General features: G+C 39.5%; 2 protein-coding genes across 2 annotated transcripts in view; one reads left to right on the top strand and one right to left on the bottom strand.

Annotated features, from left to right (window-relative positions):
• Positions 1 to 17,084, bottom strand: part of LOC124160275 (tachykinin-like peptides receptor 99D) — a 218,790-nt gene that overhangs the window by 95,409 nt on the left and 106,297 nt on the right. The gene's annotated exons all lie outside the window — the stretch shown is intronic.
• Positions 9,171 to 13,513, top strand: LOC124160508 (piggyBac transposable element-derived protein 4-like). The gene is made up of 3 exons (XM_046536367.1): positions 9,171 to 9,387; positions 9,676 to 10,686; positions 13,395 to 13,513. The coding sequence occupies exons 1-3, from the start codon at positions 9,171 to 9,173 to the stop codon at positions 13,511 to 13,513; spliced, it is 1,347 nt and encodes a 448-aa protein (XP_046392323.1).

Raw genomic sequence — 17,084 nt, 5'->3', positions numbered from 1 at the left:
AAGTACAACAAATTATTTGTCTTAAAGCCAAGTGTTTATTTTCTTTGCCTCTGCGGGTTTTCCTTGGAGAATAAAGACCGTTTTTTTTTCAAAATTTGTACCCTGTGGGTATAATTTTCTAATAATTGTATATTCTAAAGTTGATTATCAGGAAGGCCTAAAAAAACAGTGTAAATGGCTCAGCTTTAATCGAATGATGCGTCGCAAAGTCAAACAGTGGTGGATCTTGGATATGGACTGGGAGGTGAGAGGGGGATAACATCCAAGCAGTAGTGGGGGTCCGAGCAAAATTACCATTCTATCCAAAGTAAATTAAATACCCAATGCACCTCTGTGATCTGCCACTGGATTGTAACATACCAAAGACGTGTAAAATAGGCCCTATGTTTAGAGCTTATTTTGTATTACAATTCGTTAAATAAGGTAAATACATCAGAAAATATAGCTAAATACTTTTTTACAGAGTGGCAAACCCCAAAAATGACGATTTTACCTAGAGTGTGTTCCGATTCAATGGGGGGGAGGCTGTAGACCCTAAAGATCCGCTGCTGAATCCAGGTGTCGTCACGTCGCAAAGCCAGGGTATATTTTTTTATGATTTAAATTTAAACGATAAGTGGTTCCCAGTTTGAAGAAATATCGGGAGTAGATTATCAGGAAACTCTTAAAAAACAGTGCAAATGGCTCAGCTTTAATCAAATGATGTGTCACAAAGCCAGGTGTCGCAGTTATCTGCACATTAACCGTATCCGGGACCCCGGCGGAATATTCCATCGGCCACTCACTCACGCAACCTGCCGGCGGGCTTCCGAAACGACCCCGCGAGGCCCCAACCACCCTCTACCCCCCCTGTCTCCGCGACAACAACGAAAAATGGAACGGAGGGTGGGGGGAGGGTGGTGAGGTGGAGAGGAATCCGCCCCAAGGGACACTGTGAAGAGGAGTGGGGGGGGGTAGGGCAAGGCAGGAAGAGAAATAATTTACAACCCCCTCACCTCATTTTCGCATTCATTATATTGTCTGCCGCTGTGTGCGCGCGTGTCGCTACTGTCGCAGTCCGAGCGTTTTATGGAATGGGGGAATTCAAAATGTCCCGAGGGAAAAGAGTGGGAGGGTGGATGCGAAGGGTCGCTTTTGTTTTGTTAATTTTTTCTTTGAAGAAAAAAGGCTGGCCTCGCGAAATATGGTGGCGCCGGCGGGTGAGTTACGCTTGCAGCTAGCGGCAAGTCTAGTCGGCAGTTGCTGTCTGCGGGTTTTCGCGGGGACTAAGAATACGTCTTCACGAGTGACGTGACACAACAAATGCCCATGCTCTCCCCAAAACTCCATTAATTGTCAACACCCCTCTCCTGTCTTTCGGTCTTTCAGGGTCAGCTCTTTTGTCCTTAGTTCAGCCTAATGCACTTCTAAGCCAAAGTGCTGGTCCTAACATCGTGGCTATTTCGAGATGATGAACTACGTAACCAGGGCCTACTGGTCGATGTACATGAGGCATTGTCACTTAAATTGACGATCTTAAATGCACTCCGTGATGCAATAGTCATTCGTGCAGTACTACGTCACCGCGGGATATTTTACTGAGTCTCATTCACACATCTGAGCATTCATTGTTGGAAATTTGTAGCTTTATACGATGAGATTTAAGTTCACCTGTAATTTCCTAGGATATAAATTTGTTAATATGACGCACCACATACCTACTTAAGGGTGATTCATCGTCACCGCAATCCGAAATAGTCCCATTTTCAACCCGGTCCTCTCCAATTCATACAATCATTAATATAGTGACCGTAGTTTTTTTAATGAAGAAATGGTATTTTGTAGGGTTGGAAAACAATGAAAAAGTGAAAGGACACTTAGGCATGGAAATTTAGTGAAAATAGTTGGTAAGCATGTTCATGGTGCACATGTAAGTTAGCGGTGGCGCCACCTATGGAACATTGATTGTGAAGTTAATTCTATTTAGGGTGATTGTATGGTACTAATTTTCCCTTTTGATATTTTCAGTCGATGTTGTGCAACATAGGGACAACAAAATATTATTTTTAAAATGGGTAAAAGGGATGTTTTGAGGTTAAAGATCAATGTTTACAGCCGATGACCTTCGGAGTCAAAAGTTTTATTCAAGCAGGCCACTTTGATTGATTGACACTCGGCTCATCCCCTTTCGAAATATATATGTTTAAATAATGAATGTATATTAAAAATTGAGTTATGCACGTCCATCTATCGAAAGGCAGACTAATTCTTCAAGTTTTGTGGTGTGTTGAATTCACATGGAACGATCCGTAAATGGAATGAGTAAGACATTGAATGGTTTGCATTGTGCATCAAGAAAGATTTGTTCTTTATCTTCGTCTGTTTCTCCACGGAGCATAAGGGATATATTACAAAATGTAACTAAAGCCTTGATGCCAACTTAAATTCAACTTGGTGGTATTACGAGACCTCACATAACTCCCAACTCGAATTGAATCGCCGAAGTCACGAGTGAAAGTCCCAAGATTTCCGTCGCCATCGCTTCACGTTTTTAAAATGTCGTATCGTGAAATACTTTCACACGAGATATTTTTCTCCATTAATGCTAATTTTTGATGAGGAGGTGACCATGAATGACAATCAGATCATATAAATAAAATAATAGGGATAGTCTGTAGAACAGACAGATTCAGAATGTCTTTTTTTCAACGATCAATAAGAGATTATAACGGCAGCGTTAGAACTCATAAATAGATAAGATGACTTGTAGTGTAGCTTACTAACTTATGTAAAACTTAATGCATGCTCCTGAATTTTATTATTATTCTAACAGCATATGGTAATTTAATTTATACGTATGCGTGACGTTTTTTGGACCGTGTGGTATGCATGTGGGAGTCCAGTTGCATGCTGCATGCTGGTGATTGATCACCCCCTGCCCAACACCCTAGACTCTAGGGTCCCTAGAGGTGGCTCGAAGGTTATTTGTGGACGTAGATGTAGGAAATATTTCTGCTTGAGGCTTTCGCAGGGCTGGATTACAGTTCTCTCCATAGTTTACGGGTTAGCTACGTGAGGTTGTTTTCGAGATGATGTTTCATGATTTATACCGTCGAAACGTCATCTTGAAAACAAGTTGACTGATCTGAATACGTGATAAGCATAGGCCACGAAACGTCTAACTTGAAGCAGCTGAACAGAAAACCATTTAGAGAACATGATTGAAAAAAGTTTAGGTAGATGCATTATTTTGTATGTTTTATATCATTTAATATAATTCCAGTGAGTTGCGTTTAAGTTAGCTCACAAAATACTAGAAATTAAACTCGAACTCGAGTCTGAGATCCAAACGACCGAGGTGGATTAAGTACTCAAGATTGAGTCAGGTTCTGCAAGGGCCCAAGGAATACTTTTCCACGCAATGCGTGAAGCAACAAATGAATGAAAAGAAATCATTCCCTTTGACTGGGATTCGAACCCGGATCTCCCGATTTCCGGTGGAGTACTTAGCCAGTTAAGCTACCGAGGCGTATTCCCTCTTTGTGGAATTTTGTCAAATATACCAGATATCAGTGGTAAAAGACGCCTCGATAGTTTAATTGGCTAAAGCACTCCGCCAGAAATGGAGAGATTTGGGTTCGAATCCCCGTCAAGGCGGATGATTTTTTTTCTCTGGGGACTTTCCGCGCATTTGGTGCACTGCGGGTCACTCCGTAAAAATTTTCCCCGTGTCTAGTCCCGGTACAGAAAGATCAACAAATTCACCTTCCCTCCCAAAATCCCATTACTTTTCCCTCATCCAATTTGGCTATTCCGAGGAAAATTTCTCGCTGAAAGAGGACCCAGACGGATCATGTTACCTCTGCATTGCTGATCCGAAATATTGATCCTGATATCTCATTCAGCATCTTATAGATCCCACGCCTCACACTTTTAGGGATCTTAAAATCGTAAAATTCACTGGGAGATGATGAAATCGTGGAATCGGATTCAAGGAAGGCTGGTTAGAAAATTAATTTATCCTGCTTAAGATAAAATACACGGCAGAATTCACTATGATTGAAACTTGGCGAAGCAGCGTGGAGGCCTGGTGAACTTGGTCGATGAACGAAGAGTCCTGGGTGCATATCTTGAACGCCCCCAGAAAGAAAATTATGCGAGGTTGCCCTGGTAAAGGAATTTGACCCCCTTTCTAAACCTTCGATATTTACACGCCTCTGGCATAAGCCTGAATCACACGATCATTTGTCTCGTCCATCTTACAATTAGTGATCAATTGAGCGATCTCTTTTCGGGATGGGAAAAGTCATCGCTCGAGTGACAATTTCTCTGAATCACACGGTCCCTCCTGCTTCTCGCATAATTTCCGATATCACAGTTGTATGTCGTTCCCATTGATTTGTCAAACGGTGCGCTGCAGTCGCTCCATACGGGAATACGTTCCGATTGGCTGATATGGGGTTTCAGTGACGGTTTCAGCGACGGAAAAAGCGACGAGACGAGTGATGAAAATAGTAATGGGAATCCTTATCATTGGAGTGATCGCGAAAAACAATTGCGCGCGATGATCATTTCCGAGTGATCATTCGAGTGAACGCTGGCGTGATCAATCGAAAATGACGAAAAAAAATGATCGTGTGATTCAGGCCTTAGTCTAGGGTGAGCTCTACCATTACTTATCCATGCCAACCTTAGAGTTGAATGACTAAGTGAGTGAGTGAGAGAAAATTCTATATTTGAGATACAAGCAATAAAGGTCTACTATTTGTACCCCGAAAGTAGCATGATAAACCTCAAAGAATTCATCACTACCAATCGACTGTTCGCTTGTGGTGACTTATTACTTATTTTAAAGATACGCAATGCGTGATTGAATACGGGGTCATTTGCTCACACCATCGTTATTTGTTCCACTAAGTTTGTCATCGTAATATTTGTTTTTTTTTGGTCATCAACAGCCAATAGGGAGCACGGTAGCATTGTGGATAAAGCGCTTGGCTACAGATCGAGGGGCCTCGGGTTCATATCCCGTGTGAAGCTCTCGGATCCCCCAAAACAAAATCCTCGAAGTGCGGAGTGGCTTAGGGAAAGAAACTGGGCCCCCTGCACTGAATGTTCGAATTTCAAACGCCCGTGACCAAGTCTGAGTGAGCTATTCAAAACAACCTTCGGATTGAATGGCTGAGTTATTGAAACTTGTTATTTATACAGTGACGAAAACGCAATCGTCTCGATTCTTAAGGATATTTTCCCATTTTGACATTACCCGTGTGTACTGCACACCCGACATTAAAATATGAAGATTTTTACCTCTGCATTTTTTCTGAGACGCAAAATTGTTTATGCACTGGTTTGTTGACACGTTCTCTTACAGTGTGAAATATTTCATGGTATTTGGTTTAAATTCAAAAATATAGGAGGTCAAACATTGAATGACTGGGCTACATATAAATATAACTTTAATGCATGAAATAATCTCAATATTTTTATTTGTTTCGGCCTTTAAAGTTTTCTTTGCTCGAAGCTTGAATTTAAATTTGCACAGTCCACACACAATATGACGTAGCGAAAAACCACACCCATTCTCCCCGATCCCCATCAATTGTCCCCACAACTCTTGCGTCCCTTTCGAGGGATTTTTCACACCCTCGCGGGCGGCGTCAGTCCCCTAGGGACACACACCCCAAGGACGGTGAAGTACGAGAATGGACAACAATGGAAATCGGACCGTAAGTCCCATCAAAATTCATCGCGACCACTTTCATTGCGAAGAGAAACGCTGAGCTGTCCTCCCTGCCACGACGCGTCGGCTATATTTTTTTCCTTCCTCAGTATTTTCCATCATTCAAAGCCTTATGCTTTACTGAGCCACAATTATCGTCCATGAGTAACGAGGCTAAATCATGGACGCTATACCACAAGTCACACAATTTTAGGTGATGTCTTTAAATAATTTTTAAAATATTATTACAACTAACATAAAATTTTTAGAAAGAGTGAAAAAGGAGGCATGAGATAACTTGTACCAAACCCAACACACCCGTGTTAGGAGGAGCCGGGCTGAATCATAAGCGGTGGACCACGCGTCACAACATCCAACAAAAATATATTTAATAAAATAGACGTTGGACCAAATAAGGAATGTAAAACAGATGATGCTAATGCAGTATAACAGAACTTAACTAGCAAGCTATCATATACATTTATGAGAAGCTGGAGGGAATTGTGAACGTTCCACCATCAGCCGCATAATGTAGTTAGTTCTACTTAACGCAGTTAATTCTCCTTCATCGACGTTGGCTCAAATAAGGTGGATAGAACAGGAGATGGAAGAAGGGAGAAAACATGGGGACGATGTTATTGTGAAATGATAGTTTTATGGGGAATTGAGTGGAAGATTTTCAATTGTATATACTATTTTAAAGCTGCGGCACCAAGTCAATTCCAGGATCATTGTCTGCCGATGGCAATAATTCGTCATTTAATTTTTAAATTGTGTTAAAAATAGTTTTTTTGAATCCATGTCCACTTTAATATTTTATTATATATAAATTACCAACAACGTGAGATGCTCATGCGACAGACATTTTTATCCAGTGCTCCATGTGTACCATATTTTCTCACTTCTCCTGAAATTATGAGTAAACCTAATTGCCTCTTGTTCAAGGTGATGTTGGGGTCTTTTTCACGAAGGCGAAGACAGTGTATTAGACGTGTTTGCGGTCAAAGGCGATCTTAATCGCCACAATTATTTACTAGCTGTCGTTATTTGGAAAGAAAAGACGCTCCGTATTTTAATTTCAAGCTTAGAAATAGCTAATTTTATGGCGCCTAACCTCATGAAGGTATCGTTCCTACCTCTCATTATCATTTCCGTTTTGGTATTTCAATTTCTATTGACACCCGCCGAGATCGATCGCCCACCCCTATTATGAAAGCAATACCATAAAACACAAGGGACTAGTTAGCAGAGATTCCCCTTATTAAAGCCGGCCACCTGCTCCAACGGAATCGGAAACGGTGAAATATGTGGCACACATGGGAGATAAACTGGTCAGCTATTGATCAATTCTTGCCTCTATAGTCATAGTAAGCTCATCAAATTTTCATGTTTTCCTGGATTTACCTATGCAATGCTTTACGGAATTTTTGCATAGTATCTTTCGACCGATTTTCCATTTGCCTCTTTGAGAAAATTTTTGTAACTAATGTATAAGTTGCATGAAAGAAGTATCATATTTCTTGTTGAAAAAAAACTTGTACATTTCACGTAAATGATTTCAATAGCGACCAGTTTGTCCATACTATCTGTCTTCTCCGTGACTCATCTAGATTTTTTTTGCTATATTGCTGTTTAAATATAAATCAACCTTAAAGAATTTCTCAGCTAATACGATGTAGGCTTGGATTTGTCATATTTTGTCTATATCTGAAATGTAGAGATTTTAAATATGAAAAAAGTACTGTTGGAAATTTTCCAAATTGAAGATAAAGGCAAATTTTAGCATATCAAACGAAAATGTTCTCTACACACCCTGAGACTTAATGGCGCTTGTATAAGTTTAACCCTTATCCGGGCAAGGAGGGTCCAACGGGCCCTATAGCATTTGTTTCAGGTGATAACATGAGAACAAAATATTCCTCCGCTCTGAAATTCTATGACTTTGTTCATACAAACAAATAGCATATGGAAGATATTTTTAAGAATTTTAAAAAATACTGCTTCATTGTTTATGATAAATTTAAACTTTTCCTAACGTAAACGGGCAAGCAGGATCCGATGGACCCTTCACGTACGCGATCAGTTGCACATCATAGGGTTAATATAAAAGGTACAATTTTGTCATTTTACAAGTATAATTTCCGAATATTCAAATATATATCTACATGACCCCTTGTGAGCTAACGCATTGGTGTATGGCAGGAGGTGATTGTTCACCAGTTATGCAACACGCTGCACTTGGATGCTTACGTGCACATATTTTGTGAGTGATCCAGATTGTGTGAGCTTCAATTGTGGAGGTTATTTTAGCTATCAAGGCTGGAAATTATAATTTGTGAAATATTAAATAAATAGTTTCTATACGCAGAATATTTTTCTAGGTAATGCGGGTGGTAAGATGGGGGCAGATAGCAGGGGAAGGTGAGAAGGGAAAATATGGAGAAGGGTGTACAATGGATAGTCACTGATGTATTACGGTTTGAAAATCCTGGTGAAGGAGAGTGAAGTGGGTGCAAAATGAACATTAGGGAACAAACATCATTACCTGCACCCATAAATGTAAGGAGGGAACAATTTTTATTCATTCATTCGCTTATTTCTAATGCCTCGAGGTGGTCGCCGAAGGGCCAATGCTAAAAGAACAACTCCCTTAGGTTGAGTCATATGGAAACCCACTGCGAATGGTCACTGAAAACGAGCCATATGTTTCCTAATAACTCATTGACCCTCCGAATTTCTCTGCAGCGTCCTCCTAAGGACTTTAGAGATCTAAAAAAACATATCTCATGCCACACTTCAAATTTGAACGTTCCTATCAATATTACCCGCCTAAAAATCCTCCAACGGTATTTACCAATCCTAATGTACTGATGAGTGTCCATCGTTCCTCGTTTTCTTCTTCCCCTGCTCTCTCCTGCCGATTTAACCCCCCCTATCGCCTCTGCATCCCCCCTCCATCACCCTTCCCCATACAAACTATGGCAAACATGACCACAAGAGTAGAGTGCGGGCAAAATGTTACAAAGTGTACATAAAGACAGATTAGCAGTTGCACATAATTGATTCCAAGGCTATTGGTTTCTATATGAATCTACCGTCTCAGTGTGTTATTCGTATTGCATCAAGTAACACGGCCATTGGAGTGACAACAGAAATTTACGAACCCGAAGGCATTATATGCACAGGTAAGTTTCAATGATTGAAATTACTAGGGAAGTAATTCGTAAATTTAGAGAAGTTCTATGAACTAAATTGTTTTTGTAATTTTTAGATCCTCTTTTCCTCTTTCGTAAACACCATCCATCACCTGAGTGAGCATCTGAGTGACGGCAGATATTTTCACGTTTCTTTCACGAACCTGAATAAATCATATGCACAAGTAAGTTCTAATGCTCGAGAGTACTAAGGAAATAATTCCTAATTTTTGAGAAGTCATATGAACAAAAATGTTGTTTTTATTTCTTAGATCATGGCTGGACAAAAGATTTTGTCTCAAGATGACATACAAAAACTTCTGAATATCGAGGGAACGAGTGACGATGATATGGATTACCAGTCTATCGAAGAGGAGAGTTCCAGTGAAGGTGACAATGAAAGTGCGGCATCTGAAGTTAGTGATTATGATTCTGAAAACTTCTCGGATACCGAGGCCACGGCAGAATCTGAAAGACCGATTTCATTTCTCAGTAAGGATGGCACTGTATGGAATTCTCAGCCATTTCCAGTGGGGCGAGCTAGAGCTCACAACATAATAAAGGGCCAAACACACAAAATAAAATTACCGCCAGGGAAAATTTTAATGAGTCCGATTGATGCTTTTTCACTCTTTGTTGATGACTCATTGGTGGAAGATATTGTCAAGTTCACAAATATGGAAGCTGTACGGGTAAATGCATCAAAAAAGTTAAAAATTGCGTGAAAACCTTGTGACTGTATTGAAATTAGAGCATTTTTTGGCTTGCTTCTTACCGCAGGTCACCTGCGATCAAACCATACGAGCTACGATGTTCTCTGGAGTCAGTTGTATGGACCACCTATATTTAGGGCTACCATGGGACTGAAAAGATTCAAATACTTGTTAGCATTTATCCGCTTTGATGATAAAGCAACGAGATCAGTACGGCGCCAGAAAGATAAATTCGCTCCAATTCGAGAAGTCTGGGAAAGGCTAAATACAAATTTTAAAAAACATTACCTGCCAGGATCAAATATCACTGTAGATGAACAGCTCATTCCTTACCGAGGTAAATGTCCATTCAAACAATACATGCCTTCAAAGCCCGATAAGTATGGCATGAAAGTTTGGTGGGCCTGTGATTCAGAAACGTTTTACCCTCTAAACTCTTTACCTTATCTGGGAAAAGAGGGAGGGGAAAGAGCATTGCCTGGTTTGGGTCGAAGAGTTGTACAGCAGCTAACTGAGCCATACCAAAAGACGAACAGAAATGTAACGTGTGACAATTACTTCACTGATATGGAGCTTGCACAGAACCTTCTCAGTAATGGCCTAACTCTTGTTGGAACTGTAAGAAAAAATAAAGGATTTATTCCAGTCACTTTTCAAGCCAATAAGAGTCGTGAAGTTGGTTCTTCTTTGTTTGGTTTCACCGCAAATAGTACGTTAGTATCATATGTACCCAAGATGAGAAGGTCGGTAGTTCTTTTATCGACCATGCACCATAGTAATACAGTTATGGAGGATGTGAACACTAAACCTGAAATAATCAATCACTACAACTCCACCAAAGGAGGAGTCGATTCCCTTGACCAGTTAGTACATGCCTACATGTGTAAAAGGCGCACAAATCGTTGGCCTTTTGCGTTCTTCATGAATGGCTTGGATGTGAGTGGAGTAGCTGCGTGTGTGGTGTGGATGAATACTCATCCAAATTGGAATGCTGATAAACACTACTCAAGAAGATTATTTATTCAAAGTGTATCGGAGAGCCTAGTTCAGGTCCACATTGAAAGACGATCCAACTTGGGTTTGTCTAGAAACATACTAATGGCTAAGGAGATATTTGATGGAGAAATTTCTCAGCTAAGTCAATCAAGTTCCAATGTAACCAAAAAGAGATGTTATTTGTGTCCATATGCAAAACATCGCAAGCAAAAACAGATATGTAGCAATTGTGAGCAATCAGTGTGCAATGAGCATAGTGCCGTTAAACGTTTATGTAAAAAGTGCAAAAAGTGTTGATGGGTAGCCTACACTGGCCTTAATGACGATTTTTTCCCTAATAATAAGTAGCTTAGTTATGTTGTTTTTATTTGACTAATATGACAAGAGAATATCAATAAATTTTACCTATCATGTTGATAGATTCTGAATTTCAATTTGTGTACTAGAGTTCATTTTTATGAAGAATAAATCATAATAATTTCAGGTTTCAAATTTTGTCAGATTTCAAATGTAATTGACATGTAAATTTTTCATCTATGACCATTAAAATTCATTTAAAATGCATGTAATTGTATTATTTACCATTATTTGACAATATCTAATTTTATTTCTGCTGGCAGAGTATCCCACTTGAGCAAAAGGGCTATTTCAACATGTAGGGTCCGATGGACCCTGCCTGCCCGGTTACGTTAGAGATTTGAGGTGCCCGGATAAGGGTTAAAACGAGTGATGAATCACGAAAAAATGGGTGAAGCGGTATCAGTGTGCGCTCTTTACGAAGAAACATGATAAACTGATAGATTGAGGCGTGACTTGGTGAAATCGAGTCATGTGAGATAAAAAACCTAAAAAGATCACATAAATGATTTAGATAACGAGCAGTTTCGTCGCCGTGCTACATCGTCAGGTGCCAGGGAGAGTGTCTTCCTGCATACCCTACTCTCATATTCTCCCTGTATCCTGTATTCTCACCTGACGATGCCGCAAGGCGACGAAACTGGTCGTTATCTAAATCATTTTTGTGAAATTTACAAGGTTTTTTATTCAACATGACGCGATTTCACCAAGTCACGCCTCAATCTCTCAGTTTTATCATATTTCTTAGCTTAGTAAATGTGTACACTCAAAGAATGGCTCGATCCTTTGTCAAAGAAATATTGTGATTCACCCATTACAATATGTGACCGAGATAATTTTTAATTGTCACAGAATGTGTAACATTACGATATATAACTGCTACTAGATTGTACGATACACTTTAAATATATGAAAATATACAAGTTTATTTATTTATAAAGTGTTATATGGATATTTTAGTAAAAAGACGTGGGAAAATTTTTTATGGGTACTTGTTTTTTTATAAATTGATTTGCCATATTTAACGATATGCACAGGATTTTTCTTTCATTTCTAAGAGTAAAACTTAGAACAACTGAGTAAAATCTGCCAATGATTCGCATCTCATAAAAATAGGCTATTCATAAGTTACCCTATGGCTTAAAATGCATCTTTGACTTTATTTTAATATAATGATGCATGCGGAAAAATGCATTCACTGTACCGAAAAGAAAAACGGCCTCAGGTTTAAGTTTGGAAGGAATTCTGTGGAATACTACGAGAAATTTTTCATTTCCCAAAAAAGGTACTCATATTTATCACGAAAAAAGACAGAAATGCATAGCAAGTGCGTTTGTTGGGTGATCTATTGGAAACACTTCCAGACGTAAGGTCAAAATGTGAAACTAAATTTTCATTTTGTGAATCCACAGACTGGTTCTCGTGGATAGTCGGCGATACTCAAGGTAAAGTATTACACTGACATATGAAACAAAATGGTGTTATCTTGGAGAAGAGAAGAAGTAAAACGGTGAAATAAGGCTGAATAGAAACAAGAATGATCGAAACGAGGTCACCAGATAAAAAAGTGTAGTGTAAAGCTTGGGGAAGAAGAAAGTTATCTTCTCAGGGAAGAAACCTATTTTTCATAGTAAATTATTCATCAATATATTACTCATGTATCAACTTATGTTATAATGAATTTTAGTTTTCGATGGAGTGGCAAAACTATTTTATAGAGAATGTGGGACCACTTTGCGCATTTATAACGCAGAAGAGCAACAGCATTCTCAGTATTCACTGAGAATTATTTATATATTTATTTATATAAAAATCTTGAATGGAAGAATAAATCTTGTGATATGTTTTGTGATCGCTAAATATTGGTATTAATATTTCAATTAATATGTTACGTAAATGAAGATCTTAACTAAAGAAAAGACCAAAAAAACTAAAGAAAAACCTCCAACATCTCTACACGGTTTTTTATAAGTTGTTCTTAAAGACGATTTGAGCAGAAAATTCTTTTTGCCTCGCTTGAGTGGTGCCAAAAAAGTACACTATTATAGGGCGAGATATAATTGATTAGGTAGGGCCTTTCTTCTCTAAGGACTTTCTCATTACGTACTCAATCGATCCATTTGATTTTTTAAATAATTCTTCTGTCGCGCCACGTATAAAATTCCTCTACCTTTGCGTTCTCTACTATTGTGAGCTAACTTTACTACGAGTTTTATTCTCAAAAACAACAATACTTTAGTTAAAATCATTTTTTTTTTCATTCCTGGACTGGAATTACTGCAGCGCATGTTCAACTCTGAATGTATAATTTAATTTTAAAAGTATATAGCAGGGACTCGGGGCAGCTTTATTTTTCTTATCTTCAATGCTTAAGTACAATTAGAGGGACATGTTTTGAAGTTTCATGGAAACAGCATTTATTTCTTTTCTCAGGGAGAGTAGTGTCTGGAGAAGACACCGAGGGAAAGGAAAGGGAATACAGAAGTCTATTACAGTCTCTTTGGGATGAATTTTGGGCTAGCGGGGAGGGAGTAGAGAAAGAACAAGATTGATGAATGGGATGAAATGAGGTGAGACGCATGTCGACCTGAAGAATAGGGTCGTGAGAGAAGTGGCTGCCCTTTAAGAGCACCTAGGAGGATTAACGACTCTCATGAAATCCTTATGTTAACCAGTAAATCACTTTGTTTGATGGACAGTTCACGGCTCCTAGGGATACATTATTTCCCATTACACCTGATATGGTTTTTGTTCTGCGTCATCAGTTGCAGAAGCCGTCCCAAATGAGGTCGTTACGTGACGCAACATTCCGCACACGACGACCCTTAAGAGCGTTCAACGCAATGGCCTTCCCCTAATATGCGCGCGCCCTTCGAAACACCTGGCGTATGAGATGGGGGCCGACATAGCGTATCAAGTGCGAGTCTTATGCCGCTGTTTCCGCCCATGCAGCTCTTTATGGCGAAGAGAAGACGCCATCTTTAAACCTCCGCGTCGTAATTGTAGCCCCTATGGGATGTGAGCCTTGCCAAAATCATATTTTTTGACTTTATGAATATATCATGGAAATTCTTCTCGCAAAAAAAAGGGAGAGGAAAGTGAATAAGCGCCGAAGATTTAAAAAGATTGTGGCGCAAACATCACGGAGCAGGCTATGAAGCCGTGGAATCTTATTTGGGCACTTTGTCGCCTCAATCTCGTGGCGGAACGAACTCGGTTCAAGTCGCGATGAAGTCGTCCCAAGTAAGAGCGTGAAAGACACGCGAACGCTCCCATCTGCATACGAATGCCTGCAAACGATGTCGACGTCGTTTCCCTCAATGGAGGCTTCCGCTTCAAGGGGGTGGCCCAGACCTCGGCAAATCCGATTCAATCGCGAGTGACGTCGTCACGCTCCTCTGTAATGTCGCCATCCAATCACTCGTCAGATTGGAGCAAAAGTTTCCCACTCGAGCGACTGCATGTTAAAAGTCCGTATGGGCTCGTGGCAGAGGCGCACACCTTGCTAAACATTCGCAACGAAAAAAAAATTATCGTTTTTAAAATTATATTTGGAGATGTTGGAGCTCACAGTACGTCAAGCACGTACCGTGGGGGGTTGGGGCTACAGCCCAAAAAAAATTTTTTTTCTTTGTGGTGAATACCCGCAATTCATCTCCTGCGAAGATTACTATTCTAGGGGAAACTATTATTTGACTCTCAAGGTTTTAGATATAGTTATATTTCATTCTGTCAGAAAATTATTTATGGAATAGCTGGTTTGCCAATGCGTGCGTATTGTAAAAATATATAAGTATGAGCAACCCTCATACCACACCGAATTCCCCCGAAGCAAATTGTAGAATTATTAGTTTAAAGCTACGAGCTGAATGTAAGTTGCAATTTTGAATAAGATTATTATATTTGTAGCTTTTAATCCGAAATAATTACAGTGGAATGGATGGTTCTAGCTTTACCCCAACCTTGATGTGTGCACATGCCATAGTGATAGCACCTACATGCAGCTCTATGAATGTCGGGAAGAAATACTTTCCCCTGATCAACCCTCAATATTTAGCTCGTAGGGTGTCATGTAAATGTAGATCTTAGAATATACTCTCCGCCTCCCTTCAAGGCTGCCAGTTGCGTATCATAATTTAAGCGGGAATTTTTTTAATCGGCACTATCTCCTAAGCACGGAAGCTATTAACGCTTACATTTTGCACGGATGGATTTTGAAATGAATTACGACTTTTCCGCAGAATTTTTTTCTGCACTGTCTTTTCCGGAGCCTTTTGTTTATCTCGGATCGTTGGCGTTTTGCTAACTGCTCATCTGTTTCCCATGTTTTTTTTCATTCTTCAACCGGTTACGTAAGGAGTAGAAGGATTAAAACGTAATTTATCCGGAAAGTAGGGGGAATGGTAGAGGAATTAGTTCATGTGGTGCGCCCTCAATTTCGGCTGGATTTTTGGGGAAAGGTTCGTCTCATATCCGAGTTTGTACTGTAAATAAGTGCTGTATTGGAGGAAGAAAGTGTAAGTAAAAAAATGTGGAGAGGGAGATCTATGACTTTCAGCAGTTCATTTGTAGAGCAGTATTGTGAAAATCGTGGAGAGTTTTAAAGGCCAATTTATGAACAAAATCAGCTATGAATTATTCCTAAGGATCACTTATGTGTTAGGATTTCAGTGCCTCTTAGTCAATTCATAAAAAATAGCGTGAAAAAAGTGTAATTAACACAAAAATTAGGCTGTGATTTGGCCGATTCTGAATTCACGGGAAAGGTAACGTCAAATTTTAGTAATTCACAGTGTTGTAGTAATTTATTTTAGTGCTTCATACGATTTCTACCAGTTTTATTAACTCAAACTTTAATAATGGAAGAAAACATTTTGGGAAGATAAAATAACAGCGATAGAGGAAGTTAACTCCGGTAATGACTCCGCGGCAGCTAAGATATCACTCAACTCCTACTCGATTCCAATACAGGGTGAGCGGCAGTTAGCTGTTAGTTCCTTAGAAGAATAATAGATGGCGTTCAGTACACGTTCGTTTTTCTGCAAACCGGCTTTCTGTTGTGGCATTGCCAAATTTATCGAGGAAGTTAAACATGCATTTTTGTTATTCTCGACAAAAATCCTTCCAGAAAAAACTGGTTAAAGCATTGAGTTAGTGAGCCATCATTTAGAGGACTCACAAAAATGGATATTTCCAGAGTTACTCGTTTAAATTACGAACACTGTCCTACGCGTTGAGGTCTAAGTATTGGTGAAAGGAGAACCTCACAATTACGGTCCGTGTTGGTGGGCTATGTGACGTAATTTTTTTTTGTGCATCGCTTTAGTCTCGTGAAAGACCAAAGAAAGAGCCCGAGTGCCTGGCTTGAAATTACGTCAAGAACGATGGTGGACATTTTTCAGATGCATAAAACAAAAGCGAGCTACTCTACAGTCGAAAACAAAGCACAGCACTGAAAACCTACGTCGTGAACGATGAATGACATTTTTCAGATGCATGGGGACTTGTTGGAAAAAAAAGTCACTGAAACCATGTGGCTTTCCTATAATACTGCTGAAATTATGGAAAAGTAAACTAGAGTGTTCAAAATAAATTTTCTCCATACGTGATTCCTCTAATTCGTGATTCATACATTTTGTTCCAATAAAATACAATCAAAACAAATAAACGTTCTGATTCACATAATTTTATCGACGGAATAGGGTAGTTTCCTTCATCAAAGAAAACGAACGGCATTGATTGCGATTCGTTTCCCACCATTAGTGTCTCCATAATATAAAAATTATTTGTTTCTAGAAATACCAGTTTAGACGAATGGCAATGGTCAATTTTAACCACATTTGAAAAAGGCCAGATTGGCGCCCATGCAATGCCGCTCCACGTGACGTCACTGGGACCTAGTTTCTATACGAGTAGATAGGAGTTTTACATCGTCTGGGATTACCAATACATGCATGAAGCACAGAGCTAAGGGAAACATCTCCTAATAATCACTTATTAAAATTGTCTAAGGTCGGAAAGTTTCCTTCGTTTGATAAGGTATTAATAATCCTTATCTAAGTCAAACGCTACCAGCTAGCAGGGTACTCTACGCTAAAGCCATGCTCGGCAGCGAAGTTTTTT

Source organism: Ischnura elegans, chromosome 6 (assembly GCF_921293095.1).
Source record: "Ischnura elegans chromosome 6, ioIscEleg1.1, whole genome shotgun sequence".
Lineage (NCBI taxonomy): Eukaryota > Metazoa > Arthropoda > Insecta > Odonata > Coenagrionidae > Ischnura > Ischnura elegans.
Note: the sequence above shows the minus strand (reverse complement) of the source record. Positions and strands in the feature narration are given on the sequence as shown.

Bases quoted from the DNA above. Each gene is read 5' to 3' on its own strand.
- LOC124160508 (XM_046536367.1), top strand. From the start codon at position 9,171: ATGGCTGGACAAAAGATTTTGTCTCAAGATGACATACAAAAACTTCTG. The intron at 9,388-9,675 runs GTAAGGATGGCA...TTCTTACCGCAG, and splicing joins AAGACCGATTTCATTTCTCA to GTCACCTGCGATCAAACCAT. The intron at 10,687-13,394 runs GTTTGTCTAGAA...TTCTTTTCTCAG, and splicing joins TGAAAGACGATCCAACTTGG to GGAGAGTAGTGTCTGGAGAA.